At 32.2% G+C, this 18,594-nt stretch overlaps 1 protein-coding gene and 1 pseudogene across 1 annotated transcript; both read left to right on the top strand.

Moving 5' to 3' along the window:
* Window positions 1–3,577: 3,577 nt before the first annotated feature.
* LOC107845101 lies at window positions 3,578–5,191 on the top strand (annotated as a pseudogene).
* Window positions 5,192–13,382: 8,191 nt separating this feature from the next.
* LOC107843659 (anthocyanidin 3-O-glucosyltransferase-like) lies at window positions 13,383–14,726 on the top strand. Its single transcript, NM_001324611.1, is given in 1 exon segment — window positions 13,383–14,726. A coding segment is annotated over 1 exon segment (1,344 nt).
* Window positions 14,727–18,594: the final 3,868 nt, after the last annotated feature.

The raw sequence follows: 18,594 nt of genomic DNA, 5'->3' as shown, positions 1-18,594 counted from the left end.
TTAGTTCAAATTGTCTTTCGGCCTCTAACTCTAAAGGGTCTTCCCGAAACATTTTTAGCAGCTTTGCGTGATGCTAGAAACTTTAATTTTCGAAAATCCTTAATGGGATCTATTGAATCTACTCTTGCTTATGGTTCTGTATATTTTAATACTCAACCAAATTTACAATTATCTTTGACTGATGTAAATATTCTTCATGCTCTAACATTAAATGTTAAAACTCATGGATATGATTATGCCCCTGGATCTGAACTTATAGGATTATCTTACCGCATATATTATCGATTATTATCAACTCTAAATCCTCGATGTAAGTTGATTGATGATAATTCTGACTGCACTATGCTTATTGAAACTAATTTTATAAAATCTAGGGTTACTACCCGAAGACCTATTAGATGGGATGAAATTGATTTTCCCCAAACTTGGATATTAAATTCAGTCACTTCCCCAAAACAATTGACGGAAGATGTGACTAATTCAGAGTTAACTCAAGTAACTCAAAACTCTGATGGGCGAGTTTGTCTACAATTCGATAGCAATCCTCCTGTCTATAGAAATTCTTTTTCTTTACCATGAAGGCTCCCTTCAATACTTCATATTTCTCCGATTGAACCTGCTGAACCCAATTATGGACCGGCTAGGAATCGAACGGCATCTTTGCATACTATTAATTCTGCTGATTCGCACATTACACCTAAAGGTGTAGAAAAGATAAAAATTAATTCAAAAACTAATATAGTTCAAGATTTTGATAATGAAAATCCTACTCCATCTGAAATGGATTTTGACATAAATTCAGTTTAACTATGATAACACAACTTATTGATTTTAGTCCTGGTTCTCAGGCAAGAAAATATATTCAGAAAGAATTTTTTTCTGAAAAATGGAAAACCTTTAGGACATGGTTTTTTGAAACTTATACTCCTGATGAATTAAAAAATATTTCAGAAGAATTCTATGAAATTTGTGCTTTACATAATAAAATCATTTTTTTGTCCCATGGTTCATGTCTGCATATTTACCGTCCTATGTCAAAATAATCGAAAGATCTTATCAAAATTCTGATGGATCAATTACTCAAGCACTCTACCCTCCTCAGTCTTCCTTTATATTACCCAATAATACTGGCATGACTTTTTCTGCTTTTCAAAAGTTTGTCAGCGAAGATGTGGGAAAAATTACTGTTTCTGAAATAAATAACCTTATCGCCCAAAATAATTATTTAAGTCTTTATGTTGAGGTTTTAGGAGAACACATTTCCTCTCTTGATAAAAAACTGGACGAATTAATTGAGTTAGTTAACAAACTTAGCTCTCAGATGAATTCCTCTAACACTCCTTCTACTTCCAAAATCACTGATAAAGACGAATATATTCTATCAAAACCGTGTATTCAAAGACCTCCTGAAATAGACGGATTTGAAAAGGTTTCTCAATTAGACCAATTAGAAAAACTCTTAGATAAAAAATTCTCTCGTTTAAACATTCAACCCCTTAATATTTCTGATGATTTTGTACAAAATCTTGAGTCCAATTTTGCTGAGAATATTGATTCTGCTGAAAATCCTGGCATTATAATCTCTTCCGAGCTTAATAAGCTCAAAGGAATGATTAAAAAACAACCTGGAAAGAAGTACGCTGATATTCCCCGTATGTCTACTGCATATTATCCACGCCCAAATAATAATAATAATAATAATAATAATAATAATAATAGTAGTAGTAATAATAATAATAGTAATAATAATAATAGTAATAATAATAAATAATAATAATAAATATAATAATAGTAGTAATAATAATAATAGTGTAATAATAATAATAGTAATAGTAATAATAGTAGTAATAATAATAATAGTAGTAATAATAATAGTAATAATAATAATGCTACCAGCTTGTGGAATAATATTCTTAACCATATTACCACCAGCTACCCCATAAACATGGACCACCTTAATGAGAATCAATGGCTCCAGATATGGAAATAACTGGAAGGTAAAAAATTACAATGCCTACACTACTTGGGACTGCATCATCCCTCAAGGCCTGTGGGCTATTTGGCTAAGGAGGAATGAAAATCTCTTTAACAACAAGAAAGAACTTGTGGACTTGAGAACTAGCCTTGAATTTGCTACAGAATTTAGTTTGCTTATCCATAATAGTAAAGGTGGCACCAAGGCTTCAAACATCATTCATGTTAAGTGGGAACCCCCTGATAAGAAAACTTTTATGCTCAACACAGATAGTGCTGTAAAACTCAGTCCAGGTCAGGGAGGTCTTGGGGGGTCATACGAGACTACAAGGGGATTGGATTATAAGGTTTACTGATTGTGCTCCTCTTGCGACCCCCTGCATGCTGAGATCAAAGCACTACTTCAGGGTCTCAGGATTGCTAACTCCTTAAACCTCAAACCACTCCAAATATGCTCCGACTCGATGGAACTCGTTCAAGCAATTAAGCAATGTCATGACCTATACACTAACATTTTATCTGAGTGCAGGCAACTAATGCAGGAGCTCGAAGCAGACAAGGTGAGGCACATCTTTAGGGAGCAGAACGGAGTAGCGGACAACATAGCAAAGGAAGAAAGAAACTGGACACGCTACAAAATACCATGTATTTTTCCAGTTCCCCCATGGTGTGTGGAAGTTGCGGTAGATGAAGACAGGAGAGGAACTGTTTTTGTTAGAACTTTCAAATCCCTTAACAATAGCCTACAAGGTTGGGCTGAGCCAGGACTATTAACCCCCGCCCCTATGTTTTGAATGGAGCCCAGGCTCCCATGACCAAACTCTATTCGCTAATAGTAATTGATTATCTTCTATTACCAGAGAAAAAAAAATGGTGTCAAATAAATTTGAACGAGGAAAGTAACTATGTTACTCTATTAGGCATGACAAACTAGCCAATAAAAATGTAACTCCACCTATTTTAATTCAATTTATTTTGACTCATTTACATCGGTTCATTTAAAGTTTTGGTTGATTAAGACTAAACATAGTATTGATATTAAAACATGAGTAATTTTGTAGAATGTTTTACGGAAGAACATTTTTTTAATTTAATCTGTTATAAATAGCTACAATAAAAAGAAAGAAATGAGATTTTTTTTTTTGTTTTAATTTAGTCTTAAGCAAATTATAGTAAAAACAAAACAAACCAAAAAATATATCTGTATAAGACTTGTTAAAAATTAGACGAGCTGAACAGTAACTCATTATTTAGGTCATTTTAATTCGGTTCTTTTCAACCCAAGTGACATTAATCGAGCTGAACAATAACTAATTAAGTGTTGCGTAAGTAGTTATGTTTTATAATCTCGTTTAAGGATATAATTTAGTCAGAAGGAAAATAAGTACTTAGATATTAATATTGAAAAAGGGGAAACAATATAGAACTAGGCATATCACGAAGAAGAAAACACACTTGCACCAATTAATATTAATAAAATCATTTTTGTAATATCAAAAAGGACTATTATTTATATAGTTAACTCTTAAGAATGACCTTTCCGAGTAATTTTCCCCTATTATATTATCTACCTCACAATCCCATTAGAACCTATTAAAAAAATCTACTATAAATAAACTTGAGAAGAGCCTAAACCTCAACTTTGAACAAACTTGGAAAAGACAACAACAAAAGAATGACTACTACTCATTGTTCTCAACTTCACATTGCACTTTTTGCTTTCCCTTTTAGCAGTCATCCAACCTGTTTACTCAATGTTATGCAAAAACTATCTTCATTTCTACCATCAAACACACTTTTTTCCTAGTTCAACACATCACAATCCAACACCTTAACCTTCTCTAAATCATCAAAATTAAACAACCTCAAAGTCTACGATGTTTGGGATGGTGTCAAAGAAGGAAATGACACCCCTTTTGGACATGAAGCCATTGAACTTTTCATACAATCAACTCCGGCTAATTTTGAGAAATCGATGAAAGAGGCGGAGGAGGAAAGAGGTGTGAAATTTTCTTGCATTTTTAGTGATGCATTCTTATGGTTTTCTTGTGAATTGGCTGAGAAAATTGACGTTCATTGGATTGCCTAATGGATAAGTAGTTCTTATTCTTTATCTGCTCATTTGTACGCTGATTTGATTCGATCGAACAAGGGAACATCTTTAAACATTCCAGGATTTCCATCAAGTTTAAGGATCAGTGACGTGCCACCAGAAGTAGCAGAGAATTTAGAGGGGGCAGTGCCATCTATACTTTACAATATGGCATTAACTTTGCACAAGGCTGTTGCTGTGGTAGTGAATTCCTTTGAGGAACTGAGTCCAACGATCAACAAAGACCTCAAATCCAAGCTCCAAAAGGTGTACAACGTTGGCCCTTTAGTACTAGAATCATCAAATAACGTATCTTTAGAGGTTGATTCTGATGAAAGTGGATGCATCGAATGGCTCGACAAGCAAAATCAGAAGTCAGTTGTGTATATTAGTTTTGGAACTATAACAACATTACTCCCTAATGAAACTTTGGCAATAGCAGATGCCCTAGAAGCGAAAAAGGTACCTTTTATTTGGTCATTGAAAGACAATGATGTCAAGATTTTGCCCAAAGTTTTTCTTGAAAGAGCTGAGGAATTTGGGGAGATAGTTTCTTGGGCACCCCAGTTGGAAATCTTGGCACATTCATCTATTTGTGTTCATGTATCACATGGTGGATGGAACTCCGTTCTGGAAAGCATATCACATGGTGTGCCGATGATTTGTAGGCCTTCTTTTGCTGACCAAAAACTGAATAGTAGATTGGTGGAGAGTGTTTGGGAGATTGGTTTACAAATTGAAGGTGGGAGTTTCACCAAAAGTGGAACAATGAGTGCATTGGATATTTTCTTCAACGACGATAAAGGGAAGGTTCTAAGGCAAAATGTTGTAGGGCTAAAAGCAAGAGCATTAGCATCTGTGAAACCAGAAAATGGAAGTTCAACACAAAATTTCAAAGCTCTAGCAGATCTAGTTAAACGTCACAAGCTCACTTGATTGTTATTAATACGTTATAATTGCAATATGCAACTATGTATTATCAGCTGGAACTTTTTTTTGTTTGTGTAGATAGGAATAGTAGTTTACTGTAAAATACTATTCTTCGTTTTTACCCCTTCCTAGGAGCTCCCCTCCCTATCAGATGAAACTTGCTAAGTTTATTGTCGAATAATGCTCTTGGTTTTAGTAAGATTAATGTTGGTCGAAATTATAATTTGGTCCGTAGTATTTGATATATAAATTTTATTTTACATAGCATGATATGTTTAAGTGACTCCAAGTGATAACTTCAGGTTATTAGGCTCATCCAAGCAATAGAAGTCAAAAGTCTGAGAAAATGTGCGATGACTATGACCTCCCTATCTCAGTATATTTATTACAAGATCAGAAAAGGAAATGTGCGATGACTATGTATAAATAGCCATGAAAAATGAACTTGAAGTGCAGAAAACTCTGCAGTTGCATTCCCTAAGCATAATAACAAATGGATTCAATCAGGAGCAATGCATAATGATTTTAAGACAAGCATACCTGGGCGCGCTTCTTAGTCAAATGCTCAAGACATTCTCAACAACAATCACAAAAAAGGGCAGCCAGATGCACTGAAGCTCCCACTATACATGGGCTCCGGGAAAGGGCTGGACCACAATGGTCTATTGTACCCAGTTTACCGTCCATTTCTGCAAGAGGGTGTAGTTCAACTTATACATAACTACCACATTGCAATTGTAATACATCCAGCTTTTCCTAGTCGAATGCTCGAGGAATTCTCAACAGCAATCATAAAGAATACAAAGTTGAAAGGCCGCGTAGTCTAACTTATACATAACTACCACATAGGGATTTGTAATTACATCCTGTTTCGAAGTGCAGACTGTAAAGAAATCCAAAATTCCAACAACTAATTTCTCAACAATTTCAGGTTTCCAAAGTTGTCAAGCAAACCGCGATTAATGTTTATGTCGAGAGAAGGCAGAGACATGATCTTACTTTGTCAAGAGCAGAATCAACTAAAGAAAACTAGCACCAAAAAGAGCAATACAAATTCGAATGAACCAATTAGGAGGAAGAGAGTATGTGTATACAGCAACCAAGATATATACAACTAATATATCGCTGATATACCAAACTAGAAATTCTATGTTGCACTCTTCACTTTCTATGCTGCACCCATGTTGAATTCTCTAAAAATACACTATCTGAGGAAAATCCGGCACGCACTAGCTAACATTTATGAAGAGTCGGAGCAACATAAACTAAAATCAATAATAATAAAAAGAAGACAAAAAAGTGGGGAAATGAAGGTTTTTCTTTTTTCCATTTTTTGACAAGTCAAGATTATAGTAAGTACGGGTGATTTGGGTCAGCTTTAAAAGTCAGCTTGATACACCAAACTTTTCATTACCGAACCACAACGGTTTATTATACGCAGTCTTGCAAAAGACTTTGTTTCAGTTTTCGCTTTCGATTCGCAAATCTATTTAACAGAATCTAAACTTATTTCATAAGATATTTTTTTTCGTAGTGAAAATTCAAAGTTGAATATAAATAAATAGTTTTAAACGTTGCAAGTGAAATAAGGGAAATGAAATCTTTACCTTATGAAGCAACTATCTATTTTGCACATGATTTTAGTAATCAATCAATCAATTAATACATATAAAAACAAAAGAAAAAATATAAACAAGATAATGTGATATCTCTATTGCCTCCATTTGAATTTATCTTCTTTCTCTTTTTTTCTAAACATTTTTCTAGATTTTATTGCATTTTTTTAAAAAACAAAAGAGAAAATAATTAATAATTTTTTTAAAAAAATAGTAAAAGATTATTTTTTCTATTATAGAATCTTTTGCTAAAGAATAAAAAATTTAAATTATTTTTCTAAGGATCTTCACAATTTTAATATATCATATTCATATTATATGTATATCACGACTCAAATTAACGGATTGTTCGAGCACCTATACTATTCTAAGCAGTTAAGAGATCCCCTATTATCCAACTAAAAATATGCGAAAGACTTCTATTTTTAAGAAAATACTGAATTAAATACCAATGATAAACTTTTTCAAAAACTTCTTACAACTGTCCTTCACTATCCTAAGACTTGGTCAGACATATTACATGTACAAGAGCTATCTATTATAAAATAAACTGATGATAAAACAAAAAACACAAAGACTCTAACATGTGCCATGAAGGAAGTGCAAAAGTTAGTGCTGAATATCGTCATTCATCTAGTAACTACAAACTAACCTGCATCCATTCTACACCCCAAGAAGAAATGTAGAAGAGTAAGGTTAGTACAAACACATGTACTGGTAGGCATCATCGCTCGATCAGTATTAGTCCACTAAATCATAAAATAGAATCAAAGAAAATAAATCATGACATCTTAAATGAAATATAATTCAACTAATACCGTAATATCATTATAACACTTTGCCTATATAATTTATAATTTTTCTACTCTATTAACGAGATTATATTCACCACTAAGATAGTCTAGCCTCATTAATTCACCATCCGCCACAACCCAATACCAGTCATCACTATTATCCCTTTATTCACAATACCTTTTTCATTACCCACATTCATAGGATCAACCCGATAATCATAGACAACTAACACTAACTTTCAGGCTAACAACAAAATAGTCTCTTATAACATTAGAGAATAATAACTAGCTAATCGAGTGAGCTACGATTACAAGAAGTATAAATAAAGCAAGTCGACCAACATATAGCAAGTAAGTACAGAGTTTCACTTTTTCAAGTATATGTCACACAATCAATCTTAAAAATACAATCAAGTAGGTAATACAGGTCAACTCACATATCAGTAAAACATACAAAAGTACCCAAGTCTCATTACTAAATCTTATAGATACTTTTGAAGAAGGATTAATTCAATTATTGAAACTTCGTGATTATTTCTTTAGAATTATTCATTGGATTCATTACTTTATATCACTTTGTTATTGATTTTTTAATTATTATCATCACCATGTTGGCTCGTGTCATCCGATTCAATCACGTCTCACAGCAATATCAAAACTTAACGTCGGTCATATTTCTTGAGAAATCAATAAGATAGTACTATCAAAATTTAACGTTAGCCACATTGTTTGAGAAATCAATAAAGTAGCAATACCAAAATTTAACGTCGGACACATTGCTTGAGAAATCAATAAAGTAGCAATACCAAAATTTAACGTCAGGCACATTGTTTAAGAAATCAATAAAGTAGCATTATCCGAATTCTGAATAAAACGTTATGACCGTTTTACTAAGCATTTTCTGAGCTGAAATGGGATTTCGCTGTAACGAAAATTCTGATGGTATTTAAATCAGCTTCAACCGTATTTTAGGTCTAAAAATCCTAAATTTCATTCCCCAACCCTAAAGAGGTGATTTCCCAAGGCTTAAGCTCAAATTCCTTCGTTGAAGTAAGTTTTCCTTATTTTCTTCGTATTTTAATTCTTTAACATCTTAGAATCCTTAAAGAAATATTTAATGGTGGAATTCTTTTGGTGAATACTCATGGGTGTTTTTAATATGACGTAGAGCTGATTCTAAATCGTAAACTAAAGATTCCTAACATAAATTTCATAAACTAGATTATGAATTTTGGTGGTTAGGAACCTTGAATTCCGTAAAGATGAAACCTTTAGTATAGAAACTCAATTAATGGGGATGGGTTAAACTTGAAAGAGCTAATTAATGGTTAATTGACATTGGGGAATGATATAGAACTTGAATTAAGGGTAGAATTTAGTAGATTTGAATCCCCAAGAGATTTTTTTGAAGAGTAATTATTTAATTACTCTTATAATTGCTTGATTTTTAGATGATTGATTATTCCAAGGTATAAAGGAAAGGGAAGAGCATCTTCATTGCAGCTTGTTTCTTCCAAAAGCTTGCGTCCAGGTAGGCTAGGTTTAATGAGTAGAAGATTGTGTTATTTTATATTTTATAACTTAGAATTGATGGGATAAAGCGTGTCTAGGCCTACGGGCATGGAATTGAGGTGGATAAAGATATGAGAACTTAACTTTAATCCTCAAAGTTATATTATTGATTGATTATGTGATATTTATTATACTATGTGTTATGTGCCCGAAAGAAGATTGTTGTAACTGTAATAAATGAACATGATGTTTTTTTTAGTTGTTCTAGTGATGAACCTAGTTGAGTTGTAATGGTATTAAGTTGTATGTATTGTGCAATAATATGATGAGGAGAATTATGCTAAGATCGAGTATTGATGAGCATAGTAATATCTAAGGGATAGATGACTTGAATTAGTGTGATGATTGTATTATATGGAAAAAGGTAGAGGATAATGATACGCATGAATGTATTAATTATAGGTGGTGATGTTAGAATTCAAGTTGCGGTATTTAAGAAGATAATGATATTTTTAATAATTAATGTGTAATTAAGGCTCCAATAGTGACTTGTATGCGTAAGAAGCGAATTGTGATTTATTTTATGATATTATTGTTTTGATATTGATAAAAATACTAGATCTATTGGATGCCCATGAAAGGCTAAATTGGTGATAATGATTATTTATTGAATTGTGCCTATGAGTGGCTTGTTTGATAATGATAACTCTTTAAAGTAATGTGATGAATGATTTGTTGATTGGTATTCGACATGTATGAAATTGTTGATGTTTGGATTGTTGATGCGTGTATAAATGATTATTATAATTTACTTGATGGAATTATCTCATGACTTTAAGTGTACTTGTAAACTTGGTACATCGTGTTGTATGCTGTGAGGAAGTGTAAATTTGATATTGATATTACTAGTTTATGTTGGACCGGGTAGCACGCCGGTACGGATACGTATATGTTGGATCGGGTACTACGCCGGTACGGATATGTATATGTTGGATCGGGTACCACGCCGGTACAGCTATTTATATATTGGATCGGGTACCACACCGGCATAGATATGTATATGTTGGATTAGGTACCACGCTGGTACGGATATGTATATGTTGGATCGGGTACCACGCTGGTACGGATATGTATATGTTGGATCGGGTACCACGCCGGTACGGATATTTATATGTTGGATCAGATACCATATCAGTACGGATATTTCTATGTTGGATCGGGTACCACGCCGGTACGGATATGTATATGTTGGATCGGGTATCATGTTGGTACGGATATTTATATGTTGGGTCAGGTACCACGCCGGCACGAATATGTATATGTTGGATCAGATACCACGCCGGTACGGATATTTATATATTGGATTGGGTACCACGCCGGTACGAATATGTATATATTGGATCGGGTACCACGCCGATACGAATATGTATATGTTGGATCATGTACCACACTGATACGGTACATGAACATAGATTGTTCCCTGCAGGTCATGACTATTTGGGCAAAAATAAGTCTCATAGTATGTGTGTACATATTTGTGTTGAGTCTGTGGATGTTTACGGTATGGTAGATACTTTTGATGATTATGTGGCTTGTTTGTGAGCACTGTTTGATTTGTTATTGCTGTATTATTGATTCATTGGGTATTTGATTGTGTGATATGTATTTCAAAATGTAAAATTTTGTACTTACTTATATGTTGGTTGACTTGCTTCATTTATACGTGTTTCAATTGTAGCTTACCGAATGGCTAGTTATCATTCTTTAATATTATAAGAGAACATTTGGTTGTCAGCCCGAGAATTTAGTTTGGGTTGTCTATGATACAGATTTGTTCCTGTGAATACGAGTAATAAAAAAAGATAAGGTGAATAAAGAGGAATGATGATGTATTAGGTTGGATTGTGGTTGATGGTGTGAATTAATGAGGCTAGAGTATGATAGTAGCGAATATAATATTGATGGAGTTGGAAGAGTAGTTGGATGATGTAACTTATATAGGTAAAGTAATAATATTATTACAACCTTAGTTGAATTATATTTCATTCAGGTCATGATTTATTTTTCCTTAATTCTATTTTATGATTATATGAACTAACATGGTCGGCCGATGATGCCTACCAGTACGTGTGGTTGTACTGACCCCACTCTTCTATATTCCTTCTTGGAGTGTAGACTGGATGCAGGTTAGTTTGCAGTTACTAGATAGATGAAGATATTCAGCACTAACTTCTACACTTTCTTCCTGACAAATGTTTGAATCTTTGTATTATTTTTTTTATTATCAGTCTATGTTGTAGTAGATAGCTCTTGTACATGTCTGACTAAGTCTTAGGATAGTGAAGAACATTTGTAATAAGTTTTTGAAAAGTTTATTTATTAGTATTTAATTTAATTTATATTTCCTTAAAAACAGAACTCTTCCGCATATTTTTAGTTTGGTAATAAAGGTTCTCCTATCTACTTATAATAGTGTAGGTACCCGTACGATCCGTTAGTGTGGGTCGTGACAATATATATATATATATATATAGAGAGAGAGAGAGAGAGAGAGAGATAGATAGATAGATAGATAGATAGATAGATAGATATAGATATAGTACTTTTTTATTTCATAAAGAATAACCTAGTTTGACTTGACATGAAATTTAAGAAAATAAAGAAATTTTTGAATTTTATGATCATAAATTAAAGTTATGTCAATTATTATAATATTTTTTAATTTTATAATCTTAAATATATCACGTGAAAAATTAAAATTAAATATAACCAAAAAAATTATTATTTTAAATAAATTAAAAAACTAAATTATTCTTTTTAAAACGGGGAGGGTAATATAATTATTTGGATGGAGCAATCAAATACATTAAAAGCTCAACTTAATTCTAAAGGCGGACCATAAAGAGTTTGTTCGGGTGTCCCGTTTAACGATCAAAATTTTTACACGAAAAAGAAAAATCAAAGAAACATTTTTTGGAAAAAAAAAAAATCTGTGGCAGCCAAAGTTTCCACGTCCAAAAGAGTACGCAATACGTAGAGCCAATATCTACCGTACATTCCAGCTTATTATTTATGTTGGATTTTTAAATTTATAGAGCAAATTAAATTAATAAAATTTGGATTTTTCAATTTCGTACTTTTGATGTTTTCGAATTTTTTGAGTTTTTCCAATTTTATTCGATAAAGTCTTCATATAACCATATAATTAATTTGTGCTTCAAATATTTTTTTACACCTAGCAAGATACAATAATCTTACGTGTTAAATAACATTAAATATTAAAAAAAAATTTAGTTCATGTATTTATACAACTAAATAATAGATATCCAACATTATTGTTATTCCTAGTGTTTAATTGAATCTTTTTGTAAGCATTAATATTGATTTGGGTTTTATTTGAGTTACTAATATTTATTAGTTATAAAACTTATTGAACCATTCAAAATTTTAAGTTTAAACTTGAAATAATATGTTGATTAAAAAAATATGAAAAAGTTTAAGAAATATTTATAAATTATATAATAATAAATATTTTTAAAAATTATATAAATATAATATTGAATTAGTTTGATTCGATTTGACTTATTTTAATTAAAATCAAAGCAAATTAATTATAATCGATTCTTTTTTAACATCAAATCAAGTTAAACTAAGCCGTTAGTCTTTTTTTTTTTATTTGACTCGAGTTACGATTTGTATAATTTACAATTCGATTTTGTTCGCCGTGTAGCTCACATTACCGTAGATCCTGCCAAACTCAAATGCCTGGCACATCTTCCACTCTAGTGAATTCCTTGTGTAATTATGCTTCTATGTTGAATAATGAAGGTTTCTAGTGGACCCATCGAATGTAGGTAAGGTAAATATTTCTTCGTATCGAACGTTTACAAAAAATAACAGCAATAATAACAAATTAGATTTCATTATGATTGTAATTATAGAAGTATGTAATCATCATTTTCGCACCACTGATTTGTAAAGTCGAAGAAGCAACTCTTTTTTCTTTAGAAACATGGCTAAATATTGAAGACTATTAAATACTATCATAAGTGACATATTCAGTATAAAATCATAAATGAAATATGAATTAATTTAAAAAACTGAACATATGGACTACTTGGCCGTAGAGAAATATTGAACTTCTAAATTATATTATTCCCACTCTATACATTTGGCATTAAATATGTCAAGGATCAATGATAATAACGGCTCACACTAATCGAGAGATGAATTGTAATCATCTTGAGTTTAAATTATGAGCAGAATCCATTACTTTTGCATCCACCTTTCAAGAAACCAATTAATCACATGCATCAACCCCCAAAATGGTTGGTTTTATCTTCAACTAACCCCCAACAAGCAAAGTACAACCACCAACCATTTATCTACCACACAATCCCAAGTGAACCCACAACAAACTATAAAAAGGTCAACTTTCACTTAAACAAACTCAACAACAAAAGAATGACTGCTTCTCAACTTCATATTGCAGTTCTTGCTTTTCCTTTTGGTAGCCATGCAGTTCCTTTACTCACACTTGTCCAAAAAATCTCTCCATTTTTACCATCAAACTCAATTTTTTCCTTCTTCAACACATCAAATTCCAACACCTCAATTTTCTCAAAAGCTCCAAACCAAGAAAACATCAAGATTTACAATGTTTGGGATGGTGTCAAACAAGGCAATGACACCCCTATTGGTTGTGAAGCCATACAAGTCTTCATACAATCAACTCCAACTAATTTCGAAAAATCAATGAAAGAGGCAGAGGAGGAAATAGGTGTGAAGTTTTCTTGCATTATCAGTGATGCATTTTTATGGTTTTGTTGTGACTTTGCTAAGAAAATGAATGTCCCTTGGATTGCATTTTGGACTGCTGGATCATGTTCTTTGTCTGTCCATTTGTACACTGATTTAATTCGATCGAACGAGGAAACATTATTAAAAATTCCAGGATTTTCAACAAATTTAAGGATCAGTGACATGCCACAAGAAGTTGTAGCACATAATTTAGAGGGGGGATTTCCATCTTTGTTATACAACATGGCACTAAATTTGCACAAAGCAGATGGTGTTGTACTGAACTCTTTCGAGGAATTGGATCCAAAAATCAACAATGATCTCAAATCAAAGCTCCAAAAGGTACTAAATATTGGCCCTTTAGTCCTACAGTCATCAAAGAAAGTTATTTCAGATGTTAATTCTGATGAAAGTGGATGTATCAAATGGCTTGACAAGCAAAATGAAAAATCAGTTGTGTACTTAAGTTTTGGTACTGTCACAACATTACCTCCTAATGAAATTGTGGCAATAGCAGAAGCATTAGAAGCCAAAAGGGTACCTTTTATTTGGTCATTAAAAGACAATGGGGTCAAGATTTTGCCTAAAGGTTTTCTTGAAAGGACAAATGAATTTGGGAAAATAGTTTCTTGGGCACCCCAATTGGAAATCTTGGCACATTCATCTGTTGGTGTATTTGTAACACATTGTGGATGGAACTCTATTTTGGAAAGCATATCATATGGTGTGCCTATGATATGTAGGCCTTCTTTTGGTGACCAAAAGTTGAATAGTAGAATGGTGGAGAATGTTTGGCAAATTGGTTTGCAAATTGAAGGTGGGAATTTCACTAAAAGTGGAACAATTAGTGCATTGGATACTTTTTGCAATGAGGATAAAGGTAAGGTATTAAGGCAAAATGTTGAAGGGCTAAAAGAAAAAGCATTAGAAGCTGTGAAACCAAATGGGAGTTCAACAGAAAATTTCAAGGTTCTAGTTGAGCTAATTAAGTGTCACAAGCCTACTTGATTAATATTGTATCAGTATGTTACAATTGCAATAGAGACTATTTGAGGGAGGCAAAAAGATTTGATAATTACAAATTGTATGAATCAGTTCGAACTTAATTCAATCCATTGTAGAATATGTAAGTTCTTGTTTAGTAGAGTCTAAACAATATTGGAACAAAGTTGTGGATTAAACTATAGAAGAATATTACTGAATATGGTGTATTAATAATATGGTGTATTAATAATATTCGAATTAGTTTTGCTTGATTACGTATTAAGGATAATTTTATCTTTAACCATGCTTATGCATATATCAATAGCCTTTGTATCGCTAATACTATAATTTGTTTTATATTAGTTATTGTTAAGTTTATGTTTCAATAAATTTTAAAACAAATACATCGATTAAAGATTTTTAAGAGTTACGTTCCAATTAGTTTTGAAACAAGTGCATCACTTAAAGTTTTGAGTTACAAAGAACATGAATTTGACAAATTCATTATTCATTAAGTTTGATGTTTTAGGTTCTTGAAAGAAAGACATTTTTGCTTTTAAAATATACGTGAACCTATTAACTATTACTTAATTAATACTCTTCTCTTGCATGAAACTTTTATCCTATAAATAGTGTTTTCTTTTATTTGAAAAGACAAGTACTCAAAAAACACTTATCCCCTTAAACAAATATTTGAGAGACATTGATCAAATGGTGAAATCACCAATTCAAGAATAGAAGAGCAACATTCTTGAATGCTGCTTGTTTTGTGGCTTAGTTGAATCCCAAAGATAGGGTTGTTACTAGTTCTTCCGTTTGCTCGTGGGAGAGACTCCAACTATCTTCAAGAAGAGCATTATCATGCCTTTAAGCCAAGCAAGTTTTATTTTGAATTCTTGTACAATTATCATTATTGTTCTAACAATTTGAAGATAGTTGTCTCAATGGCTTCTACATCAATATCAAAAAGTATTCCATCTTTTCCTAATCCTAATTTTAAAATATTTGATGACAAAAATTTTTCTAGATGGTGTGGAAAGATGGAATTCTTTTTAAAACGTTTAAAGTTGGTATATGTTCTTGAAGAACCTTGTCCTAATGCTCCTGGTTCTGAGGTAGCATTTGACGAGGCTAATTTGATTAAAGAACAAATTGCCAAGTGACAATATGATGATTATTTGTGCAAGAATTATACTCTTGGAGGAATGTCCAATAAATATTATGATCAATATTATGTTAAATGCAAATATGCTAAAGAGATATGGGACACTCTTCAAGTTATTTATTTAGCAAAAGAGGCGAGTTCTAAGAAATTTTTCATTTCAAATTAGATGGAATTAAAAATGGTTGATGACAAGTCAATCACTGAACAAGTACAAGAATTCCAACTTATAGCTAATAAAATTGCTATATCTTGAATTTCTCTTGATGAAAACTTTCATGTTGGTGCTATTGTATCAAAACTTCCCCCATCTTGAAAAGAGTACCGAAGCAAACTCTTACACAAAAAAGAAGATTTGACACTTGAACAATTGTTGCAACACATGCAAATTGAACAAGAGACATGATGGCGCGATAATAATAGTTTGAAGGAACCTGTCATGAAAGCTCATATGGTTGAAGAAAAATCAACCAAGACGGAACCTGAAAATAAAAAAATTTCAAAGGCAAAGAAGACTACAAATTTCAAGCGTAATGGTGCCAATTTTAAATCTGGTGAATGCTATCATTGTCACAAAGTTGGTCACTATGCGCGTGATCGTAGAATTCTCAAAGCTGAAAAGAAGAAAGAAAAAGAAAATAAAAAAAAGATGATCTTGTGGCAATAGTCACAGAAGCATTTGTAACGGAAGATCAAGTGGACTGAAGCATTTTGGTTAATTCTATGCTTTATGAATCTGGTATGTCTAAAACTTTGTTGACTGAAGCCTTACTTTTAGCATGTCATATTTAGAAAAGAATTACTTCCAGGAATCATGATGCATCTCCATATGAACTTTGGAATAATCGAAAACTAAATATAAATTATTTTAAAGTATGAGGTTGCTTGGCTCATGTTCGATTACCGGATCAACATTTAATCAAGATTGGCTATAGAGGAGTAGATTGTGTGTTTATTGGTTATTCACAAACTAGTAAGGCTTATAGATTTTTAAATCTTGAGAATTCAAGTCCTCACACAATTATTGAATCTTTACATGCTAACTTTTTTGAGCATATATTTCCCAAGAAAAAAGATTCTTTTGAACAAGATGCAAGTTCTTCTATTTCTCCTCTTAAAAGAAAAATAGTTGAGCCATTGGAAGAAAGTCAATCAAGACGTAGTTCAAGGTCAGCCAAATCAAAAAGCTTTGGACCTGATTTTTAAGCTTATTTAGTTGAATTGATTTTCCCTCTCTCTCAGATTTGAGAAAATATATATACATGTCAATGTACCTCATACGTAACTCCAATGAGGAAACTGTTTCTCCTTAAATTATGGAAATAAAAGCATATTCAATTTTTCTCTTATCTTAATAACAACAGTAATTACTATTCTAATTTTGTGGGTGCTTAAAAATATTAACTGTAATTCAAATTTAAAAAATATCCTGAAACATCTCTCTTCATTTCACTCAAAAAAACCAACACCTCTGCCTCTAGTTTACGGCTATCACCATCGTTCACCGCTCTACTCCTCTTCCTCACGCCGGAGAACACACAAGGGCGACCAGACGCCAAGATTGACATCGTTTCTCGTTCCTCTCCCATTGTCGCCACCACCGGCACCATCACGAACAGTCAACGACGCCTTCACCGTTCTACTACTCTTCCTCACACCGGTGAGCACGCAAGGGCGACCAGCCGCCAAGATCGATGCTATTTCTCATTCCTCTCCCACTGTCGCCACCGTCGGCTCCATCACGAATAGCCAATGGCACCTACGCCCCCTCTTAGTGTATTTATTTTTTAGTAAAAACTTGCACAGTATTGTATGAGAAATTATAATACATTACCCAGTTTGAATGATATTTTGACATTGTTTATGAAATTTACACATATGAGAATGTATTACACAATTTTTTTCTACATGTGATGCTAGTGTTATATGTATGATTTACACCTCAACAACATGTTCTATGTGCATGTGAATGTACTATATTTTACTTTCTATGTATGATTTATATTTAAGTAAAAATATTTCACATTATATGTATGAGAACGTATTATACTTTACTTTATATATATATGATGCCAGTGTTATATGTATGATTTACACTCCAACAACAGTATGTGTTACAGGTATGAGAATGTATTATACTTTACTTTCTATGTATGATGCAACTGTATTCGTTTTTACTATACTTTACTTTCTATGTATGACATTGCAAAAACAGATAATTTAATAAAATCATACATGCAACCAAAAAGGAGAAATAATTTGGATATTATAGTTCAAATCAACTTTCAAGTCGTCGACTATAGAAATAATTGGATCTTATTTTACTTTCATAATAATTTGCAATGTATATTATAGTTCAAATTAAGGTATAGAAGAAACAATGGATCTCTCTTCTATAATATAGAACAAATTTCAATGACTTAAAATAAAATGCATTATTTAATTTTATGAAAATTTATTATGAAATAAATTATTTTCATAATAATTTGAAATAATAGACCAACTAATTATTATGAAATAAATTATTTCCCTAATAATTTGAAATAATAGACCTTATTTGAACAAATTTGAAACCCCCCAAATCACATAACTTGAAATTATGCGTAAAATAAGGAGTGCAATAATGGAGCAAACATCGAACTAAAAATAGCGCAAAAATTGGATGTTTTGGGATATATGAGTCAGAAGAGAGAGAAAGTATAAAAGGAAGGGATTCTATGTAATTAATAT

The sequence above is a fragment of the Capsicum annuum genome, chromosome 10 (assembly GCF_002878395.1).
Source record: "Capsicum annuum cultivar UCD-10X-F1 chromosome 10, UCD10Xv1.1, whole genome shotgun sequence".
Taxonomy (NCBI): Eukaryota; Viridiplantae; Streptophyta; class Magnoliopsida; order Solanales; family Solanaceae; genus Capsicum; species Capsicum annuum.
This window is presented reverse-complemented; position numbering and strand designations above follow the sequence as displayed.